Below are 12,063 nucleotides of genomic sequence, written 5' to 3'. Positions count from 1 at the left end.
AAAATATGAATTGGGACCTACTAAATATTGTATGGTAAGATACAGTTATACTAGCGACAATACAGAAAATACAAACCATACTTATGAAAAATATTAAAATGGTAGAACTTAAGCTGACAAAAAATAGAAAAAATGCAAAAAAAGTATAAAAATATTTTCAAGATAATTGAAGTTGAACTTTTCATTGTCATTCAAACATAATTTAAACCAAAAACTCCTATTTTTAATAATTAATTTTGATAGTCATAATTTTTGCAAGTACTTTTTTACTCTTATTCTTAGGGTCATGGTCATCCCCTTGCTTTCTTGAAAAAAAAGTCTTTGGTTTGCAGTTAATGGTTTTGTTTTGTTCTTTGTTTTTTTTTAGGTTTTTGCAAGGCAAATAGGGTTAAGTGGCTTGCCCAAGGCCATACAGCTAGGTAATTATTAAGTGTCTGAGGCTGGATTTGAACTCAGGTACTCCTGACTCCAGGGCTGGTGCTCTATCCACTGTGCCACCTAGCTGCCCCAATGGTTTTGTTTTTACTTTTAAATTTATGAGAGCTGTCATTATGACTGTACATTCTCTCAAAACCCCTGTGAATGACCAGTTTAGATCATTATTGCATGTAGTATGCTAGAATAATTTGTACATAGCCAATTAATCTTATTTGTTCCAAAGACTAATTTTGCTGTCTTGCAAATGCATGCTGTTTGACCATAAAAGGTTGGAAAGTAGGAAAAGTAGATGTTTACACATAGATCAATCCCATCCAATGGAGAAACAAGTCAAAATTATTTTTCTACTCTTGTGTGAAGTCTAATTTATTAAATCATTAAAGCCTACCACAATCTAATTACTTAAGCTAATTCTTGTTTAGGATTGAAATCATGTTCCATGATTGTAAAATATAATTTGTATATGTGTGTATATATACGCATGCACTTTCCTTTTATTTAAAGGACTATGGACAATAAATTTCCATTTATCCAGAGTGATCATTAGAAAGTGTATATTACTGTGTTTATTTAGAACATCTGGTTCATTAAGAGTTGCCCTATATACCAAACATGGAAGATTGATTTCAGGATTCACATATAATTCAAAACTAATACTACAAAAAAGCATTTTGTTGCTTTAGAATGTTTCTTTATTGTCATTGGGATGAATATCAAATCCAGGCCTTCTGATGTATGATCACTGAATAACCTTCCTTCAACATTTTCCATGCATTATTTCCTTCATCTGTCTCTAAGATGACATCCTTTCTTTTTGCCAAAACTTAACACTTTTCTGCCTTTGACTCCATACCTTCCCTCCCTTTGAGTATCTTACTCTTCCTTCCATGTATCTTTAATCTCTCCATCTCTATTGCCTTCTTTGCTTTTGCCTATAAATGTGTTTAGGATTCCCTGATTCTAAAAAAAGCTATCCCTGGACCCTCACATCATATTATCCTCCAGTCTTTTTCTATTATGTCTGAACTGATTGGAAAAGTAACCCATATCCAGTGCCTGAACTTACTTTCCAGTCAAACTTATTCTTCAGCCTCTTGTAATTTGGTTTCCATTCACTACACCATAGAAATTATTATCTCAGATTTCCCCATTAAGCTCATTATCAACAATCTCAAAGACCTTTTCTTATTTCTTATCCTTATTGAACTCTTTTTTTCTTTTTAAAGGTTTTTGCAAGGCAAACAGGGTTAAGTGGCTTGCCCAAGGCCACACAACTATGTAATTATTAAGTGTCTGAGGTCAAATTTGAACTCAGGTCCTCCTGACTCCAGGGCCGGTGCTCTATCCACTGCGCCACCTAGCTGCCCCTATTGAGCTCTTGACAACCTTTAACATCACTGGTCACAGTCTTTTTCTGGATGCTCTTTGGATAATTCTGCTCTCCGAATTTTCTTGTCTCTTTACTCCTTTTCTGAATTGTTTTTTGGATTCTCTTTATTAATATTTGTTGTGTAAACTTTTGATTTTGACTGTTCTTCATCTTCTCTCCCTCTTTAAGATGACAGATTACCACTCAAATTATCTACAAGAGGGACTCCACCTGGATGTCTTAGTACCTCAAACTTGACATGCCCAAAATTGCTCTTAAATTTTTTCCCCTAAGACAACTACTTCTGAGATCCTTGTTCGTATGTGACCTTTTTAATGTACAGATTTGAGCTTGATTTTTCTCAAAACTCTTTTGAGCCTTATTATTATTATTATCTTTCCTTCCCCCTTTAAATGGATTTTTTTTGTTTTCTTATTGTTGATACGACCTTCTGTATCCTTTCCTCTCAGAGATCTATCACGTAAAACAAAGAATTTTTTTAAAAAAGCAAGAGGAAGAAAATGGAAAAGATAGCACAATCAAATCATTTTATAAAAATATCTAAAAATGTGTAAAATTTCACTAATCACCTGCAAAAGAATACTAGAAGGTACCTTCTATCTTCTTTGAGTCTAAGATTGTTTATAATTTTGTCAAGTTCATTTCATGGTTTTATATTAGTTATTCTTTCCACTTACCTTGTGGTAATTATTTTATACAGTTTTGGTTATAACATATTTCCTAAAACTCACCGTGCCCTGCAAAATAGGATCAAACACAGTGTTCATAGGAAAAATTATGTTAGGGACACAACAGTCAAAAGCTATCAGTGACACTCAAAAGAGATAGGAATTTAATAAAAAAGGCAGCACAATTTCAAATCTGTTAAATGGTTAGGAAATATATAAATACTATAATAAAAAAGTAACCCTGCCTTGAGGCCTCAGGCTGATAAAACTGATGACCTAGGACAAGAGGTCTGCCATAGCATGAAATCTATCATAAACACACAGATTTCATGTTATGATAAAGTTATTCCCTTAAGTATCAGTTACATTGAAACAAATTTATGTTTTCAACTGATGATACTGTTTTCATGGCTTTGTATCAGTTCATGGAATTTCTGTTTCTCTGTCCTCATTGTTTCTGACAGCACAGTAACATTCTATTACATTTATGTATCGCAGTTTGTTTATTTTTCAGTCAGTAGCCATCTGTTTTGTTTACTGATATTTATGACTACAAAACTGTTGCTACAAATATTTTATTATATATTGAAACTTAAAAATCATTGATCTCCTTGGACTATATGCTTAGGTGTGGTATCTCTGGACCCAAGGGTATGGATATTTTAGTCATTTTATCTGATTCCAGATCTTTATTACTTTCTAAATAGAGCTCTGACACTTTAGGCATCATTTTAATTTTCCAACTTCTTGGCTCAGAATTCTCCTTTTAAGTGTGCTGAGGTCTAATCAAACTTAAAGCTGGACTGCTTCTTATTTCTTGTACAATTCCTCATTTGAAAATGCTTGCTCCACCCCTCTTGAAATCATCCTAGGCATGTTTAAAAACTCAGATCAAATGTTATCCCCCCCTTTCCCCCATCTTGAGTCAATCTCTTCTGAGACCTCATATAACCCTTTGCTTATAGTTTATTGTTTGTTTATATGGGAATTTATTTTAGTTAATCTTGGTTTTTAAGACTGTGCCTTATTTAATCTTTATATCTCCTAGGATCAATCTATATATAAATGGATGCTTTTAGTGAAAATATTTGTTGAAGTGATATAAAAAAATCTGATTATATGAGTTTAAATTAATAGAAATTGTAGTTTACTCTAGTAGTTTTAGTTAATATAAATAGAACTTTACTAAAAATGTAGCTCACTTAAACAATTAATATAAAAGAATCAGAGTTTAGTACGAAACTCTAGATTTTATGTTTCTCACTCCTCTATTGAAAAATGACATGTCCTGTGATAGTACAAAGGATATTTAGGTGTGTAGCTTATTCCCAGTTTGTTTATGTAATATTCAAACATGTAAACTCACAACAAATTGTTCGCTTTTGTTAGCTCAAAACAAATTAGCAGATCCTGCGTTCTTCTTTAAGTGGCATGGTTTTGACATCCTTTAAGTCAGAAAGTTAATTCTGAGTCTTTGAGAGCTAAATGTGTCCTTTCTGTAATAAACTGTATAGTTCATTAGTCGAATTAACAAAAGCTGCAGAAAGTCTGATTTCCTTGCTATAGATGTTAACGAGACTGCTGTTTGCATTTCTTAAAATATTTCTATTATTCTGGTCATAAAGTAATTTATAAATATGAAGTACTATATAAAAGATAAGGAGTGTCTTTAAAAATTAGAATTGTCATGATCAATGGAAGTATATGCATTTACGATTTGAAAAGAAACTGACATAAAGTTGGATTTTTACCCCAAATACTAAAATTCTGTAGTCTGTGTGGAAGGGACAATAGTCTAAAACAGGAATTTTGAATATTTTTTTACATTATTGTCTCTCTTGGTATTCTGTTGAAACCTATGGACCCCCCCTTCTCAGAATAATTAAAAACTTTTTAAAAATAAATAGAATTATAAAAGAAATCAATTTTATTGAAATACAGTTACCAAAAATGTACATATTTTTCAGTTCACAGTTACAGTGTCTGGCAGCCAGTGATAACTTCATATGCTTTCTTAAACCCACTAATCTTAAAATCTCAAATTAAAGTTGAAAAATTTGGATCAAATAAAAACATTAATAAGATATAAGAACTCTGTTCTCATATTTGAGTCTCATGTTAAAATAGTGTTTTGAACATTTAGTTTACAAGGTTTTGTGACAAGTTTTCATTTTTAAAACAAGCTAGGAAAAAAGTAAGAAGATTGTTCATATTTACAAAGAGAATTTGGTTTCGAGGATCAGGGTTTGACTAGGAACAAGAGAGGACAATAAGACTATTTACATATTAGCAGGCAAGGAAGAGATTTTGTAAGGTATCTGGGTCCAGCTTTATAGCTTCTATGTAGATGACTTTTCTTTAAGGGATGTTGACATATTGCTTGGAAAGAGTTTTACCCCCCCCCCCCCCCCCCCCCATGGATTGATTCCATTTTTCTCTAATATTTCTGACTTTGTTTCATTAATTTTCTTTTTGATAATAATGGAATACATTTTGAATATTTTTTAATTTAAAAAAACAAAGATGCTCTTATCTATAGACATTTTCTTAAAAAAAGGTTTTATTTTTAGATAAGACTTTTTAAAAATATATATATATATATATGTTATTTACAGGATGAAGAACAGGAAGATATTCCTGATTTGCCAGATCCAAATCTAGAAATGGGCATTTTACCCAAAGAAATCAGAAAACTGGTTGAGAGGAGAAAGCAAGTTAAACAGCTCATGAAACAACAAGATTTAAATCCAGATCTTGTTCTACAGGTACTTCTTTTCAGCAAGAAATGTTTTAGCAAGTCCGCAACCTAGTCTATGGAATTATAATGTCTAATTATAATTTGGGTCTATAAATTATAGTTTAGGTCTAATGGTATTTTGAGTCTTTATAGACTTGGCATTCATATTGAAGTTTCTTATTGACAAAGTCAAATGCAGGAATGAGCAGGTGCTGGTGTCTTCAGATGAGGATATCTTGGCATTCATTCTTTTGTGAAAGGGACAGGTCACTTGACCGAGTTTACTACCAGGCATCTGAAATTCTACTGTAATTTGTGAGGCTTCTGCTTGTTGATGTTCTAGAAACTGTGGGAATTGAGTGATTGAAAGTGTTAAAATTTTTATATGTATGTGTTGGAAGGTAAATGAAAGATGTCTCTCCCCTTTTATTGGTAGCAAAAGATATGAGATAACATTGTTGTTTACATGTTTGTGAATATTTATGTATTTATCAACAAACTTATAATTTCTTCCTTTTTGGCCATATTGCAACCTTGCAGTACGACATTAGACAGAAGGCTTTGAAACTCACAGCAAATAGTATGTACGGCTGTCTTGGATTTTCCTTTAGCAGATTTTATGCCAAACCATTAGCTGCCTTGGTGACATACAAAGGAAGGGAGGTAAGTAGCAGAATCTTGACAAATTTGAAAGTAGACATTTTTCAACCATTCTTTTTATGGTCAAATATGAAAACAGTCTTTGTATATATTTTATTAATTTTTAATTGATTTGAATTATACATCTTTAAGTGTTCCTTAGAATAACTTTGAGATTTTAAGAAGGTTTAGTGGGATTAAGAAAACATGAAGTTGTCACTGTTGCACAGACTCAGTCTTAAGAAATAGGATCCATTGAATAAATATGATGGATCCTCTCTTGAAATACTATACTTGAAAGACACAGAGATCAAAGGTTCAGATACATAGTAATGACCGTCATCTTTCATATCTGTGTTTTAGTCCTGGTTAAGAATGTACTTTAGAAAATTGCTGATGTGAAATTTTCTTGCTTTTAGTTCTAGATACCTTCTTGTTTATGTAGGATTGGGTAGAATGCTTATTTGAAGATGTAAGCATTTCTTTAAAGGAGATGATGGAAGTAGGTGTTTTTTAGGCTTTTGGAAGGAGAGTATAATTTTGGTTTCTTACATTAAGTTTACTTTAGACTTATTCAGATTTTATTTCTGTGCATGCATCCAGCAGCTCCTGATGGAATACCATCTTATTTTTGTATTTAGGAAATGCACTCACTATGCCCCAACTGGGTGATAATACATGGGTTGACTATTGAGATCGGATCAAGGTTACTCTTAAGTTTCTCATGAGAGGCAATAGTTGACAATTTACTCCCTTGGAGAGTGCCTCTTGCTGTTGGGAAATCCCTGTAGTTACATTTTCATCATTGGCTCAGAAACCTGCGAGCTGAACAGGGCCCTGTGGGTAATGATAAGCCCCAAATCTGACCAGTGTTCCCCCCCCCCCCCCAAAATCTATTAGGTTTTAAGAACTGTATTTCTCATTGAGCTGAGTTTAATAGATTAATCTCAATTTTCATTTATTCTAGAAAACAAAATCAAATTAATTTTTTAAAAAGGTATTTCTCCCTTCTTCCTACTCCCCTCTTGAAAAATAGTCCAATAAGTGACATTCATCATTTGTGACTTAATTCCTTGGGTTCTGACTTCCCTTTTACCTCAAATTACTATGCCCACATCATCAACTGTGAGCAAGAGAAGATTGATTTTAGTAGTTGTTATTGGAAAATACAAATTATACAATTTAGCTCTGGAAACTTTGCCAGTGTATACAGAGTACCATTTAAATCATATATAAGAAATATTAACTCAATGTAATCCAATTTTTTTGATCATTTAATAAATGCATTACAAGCCAAAATGATTTTCTGTGATAATTTCTATCTTTGATTTTGGTAATGTTAATTGGTAATATTAGACTAATAATTTAAGATCTGTGACTTGGAAATTCTCTTAGGTTGTTATTGAAGTAGCAGAGGAAGGGAGGGCATCACCAAAAGTTAGCCAGTTTGCATAATGTTTGATTATAGTAAAGTACTTTTATAGTGAAGCATACCTGTTTAAGGTACATAGTGTTGAAAAATATTTTTATTTGAAGAACATAGTTTTTAAACCTTAAAAAGCAGTTATAGCATGAATTATTTTAAAGTTTTCATGAAAATAAATTGGGAGAATACATTTTAATTTCATAATACCAGAATGGCATATTAAGAGTATAGAGTTTGCATTAAAATACAACTTGACATTTACTCTTGGGAGGGCTAGAAATTTGTGTTCTTTTCAGTACTTCAGAGGCTATTTTATACATCCTCATTAATTTTATTAGAAAGATTTAATTAGGGTTTGGATTTAATGACCTAAGAATTTCTGTAATCAAGTGTGTGTGGGCTTAGTGGAGACTCAGCATAATTGCTGATTGTACTTTTAAAGACATGGTTATATTATAAAGGGCTGATAGTTTGTCAAATGGACATCAACATTGCCTGTTTACAGGTATCATCCATCTTTAACCTTATCTTGTTTATAATTTTGGTCTTAATAGTGAATAAGCTAGTGTGGCTGGGAATAGGTTGTATTTTTGTGAGTTCATGGGCTATGTTATTGAAGATCAAGAAGATTGGTGTTCCCAGTGCAACAAGAATGAAATCGTTTTTGAAAAAATCAAAACTCATCTAGGTCCACAAACATAACAAATTATGCATATCTTGTCTTTTTTTTTCAGAGAGAGACTGAATAGATGCAAGCCCCTATATTTTCACCAGCATGCATTTTCCTTAAACGTTCCTATGCCATTAATTCAGGCTATCATGAAGGGCCTAGTGTAGTAATTGAAGTTCTTGTTCACTAGATGGCGATAGATACCTTGTGATCATTAATCAATTAAGGTTTTTATTCTGTGAACAATAGGGACAATCATTTAGTGACCTCCTATATGTCAAATGTCTTTCAGAATTTTTCATAAAAGATTTTTTTAATCTAATAAAAAACAGTGACTAAAATTGGTCTAAAATTTTCAGTTTTGTAATTATTGAATATTAAATAATAATGTGAACCTAAAAACTGAAATAGTTTCTGATTTTGGAAGACTTAAAAAATTAGTTAAAAGTTTTAGTTTATTGGGTCAAAAGCATTTATTTTAATTTCACTAATAAATTATGTTTACAAGCTAAGACATGCTTTAGATAGGGCTATGCAAATGCAGCACTACTCTCATAGAATAATTCCTTAATTTTATGTATTTAGGAGCAACAAATCTGATCAGAGATTTTTGAAGAGTAGTAGATGGTTTAGGTGAAAAATTTTTTTATGTCATGTTTACAGTCATGTTTTGATCCTAAGGAATTTTACTGTGCAACTGAACATGTAGTCCTGAACATTCTTTTATTTGCTATTAATGTTTTGACTTAGAGCAGGAATATGTCCAGCATATATGACATTGTTTATGGCTATTTTTATTTGTTAATTGTATTCTAATTTAATTGGTTTCCTTTGGAATTTTATATATATTTTTTTTTATAATTTAAAAACATTAATCTGAGAAGGAAGCAGTCTGTAAGGCTTCAGTGGATTGCCAAAAGTGTCCATAACACAAGAAAGATCCTTGCCTTAGAGGAATCAATACTCAACAGAACTGCTTTGAGGGGGGAGTTGAACTGACAAGGATGTGATCTATACCTTCTGTTATATTTATTATCTTGGGAAAATATTGATTCTTATCCTGATAATCTGATTCTTAACAGCATTCTTTCAGTCAAAAAATATATTGTTCTAGTATAGAGTTATTCTGAAGCCTACTGACTTTGCATCTCATCCATTTTCATTTTCTTTTCAGTTGCCTGAAATAAGTTTTTGCCAGCCCCTTTTATGGTCTAGTTATTGATTGTGTGCCTTTGTGCTGCTTGTGATATAGTATCCCTGGGGGAAAATGCCCAGTTCATTGCATGTAAAAACATTCAAAGATGGGCAAAGTTTCTTGAGCATTTTCTTGGGTTTATTCAAGTAATCTGAAAGACTTAGTAACAGGTGAATCTGACCACTGCTGATAACTGTGGTTAAAACAAAGTGTTGGTAAGAAGCAATGTTTTTAGTACTTATGGAAGTCATGTAATTTAGTAGAAAAGGCTGTGTGCTCAGAAATCAGAATATTTGGGTATGAATCCTCTTTCATTTATGTGAACCTTAGTTTCTTTGTCAATAAAGTAGGAAAAATAATCCTTAGAATCTATTTTTAGAGAAGGAATTTTGAAATAAGGATCCCTGTAGCCCTGTCTCTGACACCTTGGAATTTGTGACTTTGAGCAATTCACTTACTCTTTCAGTGCCCCAGGAAAAGATTATATACATTATGAGAGGAATTTCCAACTCTGGGTTAACTGTAGTGATGAAATTCAGACCAGAAGAGAGAGAACTGACCCTAATTTGCAAGGCTGTTATGAAGAAAATGATTTATAAGTTATAAAGTACTAGATTTTTATTGTTGATGTATAATAGAGAAATATTCATTTTAATATTCAGACTCTTTTTTCTTTTGATATATTTTAGCATTTAAGTACCAAGATATATTTGGGAAAATATTTTAAAATGCTCTCTTTAATAATGTTGAGATAGTGATACAAGCATGGTATGCTTTCCTTAAATTCTTTATTTCATTTTGAAGGTTTTATAGCTCTTCCATTGCTCTTCTATTTATCAGATTGGTTTGCTTTTAATCAAGAAAGCATGCTCCATTTCTGTTTTTAAATAGACACATTTCTCTCTATCCATTAAAAAACCTAAATTGTAGTTGGCTATATAAAGTTTAAAAGATCTGAAGTATTTTTATGCCATCTTTAATAGTTGAAGATTGACAAGCATTTTTGGCTTCAATTTTCATTTTTTTTGATATGCATTTTCAATTTACCTTTTAATAAAGTGTTGTCTTAAATAGTCTCCAACTTCATTTGAACATGGAAGGAGTTGTAAATACTTAGCTCCCATTGCCTTCATAGTCTGTTCTGAGTTCTAACTGAACTGCATCCTAACTGAACTGCTGCCATGGTGGAGCCTCCAGTTATGTGTGGATATATTGAGGTTCCCAGAGAATACATTTTGCCTTTTGGATAAACTTGAATGTTAGGTTAGTATGAGGACATTAAATTAATTCTTCCAAGATACCTGCAATACAAATTATTTATTTTTGACCAGGTATTGTGGTGATGATTGATGGTAATGTTGGGTGCTCAGGTGAAGCTTAGAAGAATTTATTGGAAATATTAAATGACCAGTTGTATCATTTTTATCATGGGGGTCTTTGTGGCACAGTGGATAGAACACTGGACCTAGATGCAGGAAGAGCTGAATTCCTATGTAGCCTCATACACTTATTACCTTTTTACCTTGGGCAAGTCAGATAAACTCAGCTCTTCTGTAAAAATGGGAATGATAACACCCACCTCCTAGGACTATTGTGAGGATCAAATAATTATTGTAAAAAACTTAGCAGGGTACCTGGCCCATGATCAGTGTCATTTAAATGTTAATTATTATCATTGTTGTCAGTGTTTTTGGAAAGACCGAAGATCCCACTTTTAGTTAGAAGCATAGAAATAAATACATATGATTAAATTTGCTATATCTTGACAACTTCTAAAAGTTAATATTAGTACTAAGTGAGTCTATAGTAAAGAAAACATGATTTTGTTTTCTTTAGAGATAATCTGTCTATACCATCTTAATCTTCCTCTCCCTCATGCCCCGCCCCCCCTTTATAGAGACCTGAAAACTGAGGACCTGAGCTAAAGTCACATAGATTCTAAAGGGCATAGTTGGGTTTCAAATACATTTTTGATCCCAGTTCCATTGCTCTTTTACTTCAAAGTTAATAAGGAAGGTCTTTGTAACTAATCCAAGTTCTCTATTATAGAATATTTAAAAAGAAAGACATTTTTATTACTTTAAGTATCTAGATTTACTTTTTATACTTACTTAAAACTAAGTATATGACTTACTTTTATGACTACATTTATTTGTAAATATTATATAATTGATATTTTTCATCCCTTCTGGTTTTAATTGAAGATAAGGCTAATTATAATTAATGAGTTTTTCTAGTTTATTAGCAATGAATTTAAGTTTCTTTTTGGAAGTGATTGTGTGAAAACACATTGGATATGTAAATTTTGCAAAAATTATTTTTAATTTTCTTGAAAAGTTTAATACCATTCCTCAAAATCACAAAATAGAATATTTTAAACAAAATAATTGTCCTTTTCATTTTCTCTCTTTGTTTGATTTGTTGGTTAAGTATTTTTGTTTCTTTCATGATTTTTATGATCCCATCCTTAGTAGTAAGGTTTTAGTGATGGAGTCTTAGGCTTTTATCTCTGGCAGTGGTATATAAATAGTCAATATTTTATAAAAATTATAAAAAGAGTTTTAATCTTCAGATCATTTTTAAGTTGTCAAGAATAGCTAAAAGACTCCTAGAGCAAGGAAAATTAATCTTTACTTAAAAATACCCATTTTATGCCATGCTTTCCTTTCTTCCTGTCTTCCTTCTTGCTTTACTTTTTTGATGGTGAGGGGTGTGGTAGGGAGGTTGGAAATGGAATATTTTCCCCTTGGAATACCATATGTTAACTTAGGCTGTTGGGAATGGAGCAGAGAAGATAGTAAAGTAAATCCTGACAGACTAATGTTGTGTCAGAGTGATGGAGCCACCACTGTGGCAGATCAAGTCTTATCAGCATGCTTCTATTTTTTATTGATTCCAGA

At 32.0% G+C, this 12,063-nt stretch overlaps 1 protein-coding gene across 3 annotated transcripts in view; it reads left to right on the top strand.

The window, feature by feature from the left end:
• POLA1 (DNA polymerase alpha 1, catalytic subunit) overlaps positions 1-12,063 on the top strand; it is a 336,395-nt gene that overhangs the window by 40,660 nt on the left and 283,672 nt on the right. For 2 of the 3 annotated variants that reach the window (XM_074214224.1, XM_074214226.1), the window contains exons 25-26: positions 5,112-5,261; positions 5,774-5,896. The exons of the other annotated variant lie outside the window; for it this stretch is intronic. In XM_074214224.1, coding sequence (XP_074070325.1) covers positions 5,112-5,261; positions 5,774-5,896 — 273 coding nt within the window. The remainder of the gene's footprint in view (positions 1-5,111; positions 5,262-5,773; positions 5,897-12,063) is intronic. 3 annotated transcript variants of the gene reach the window in all.

This window comes from Macrotis lagotis, chromosome 1 (assembly GCF_037893015.1).
Source record: "Macrotis lagotis isolate mMagLag1 chromosome 1, bilby.v1.9.chrom.fasta, whole genome shotgun sequence".
Taxonomy (NCBI): Eukaryota; Metazoa; Chordata; class Mammalia; order Peramelemorphia; family Peramelidae; genus Macrotis; species Macrotis lagotis.
This window is presented reverse-complemented; position numbering and strand designations above follow the sequence as displayed.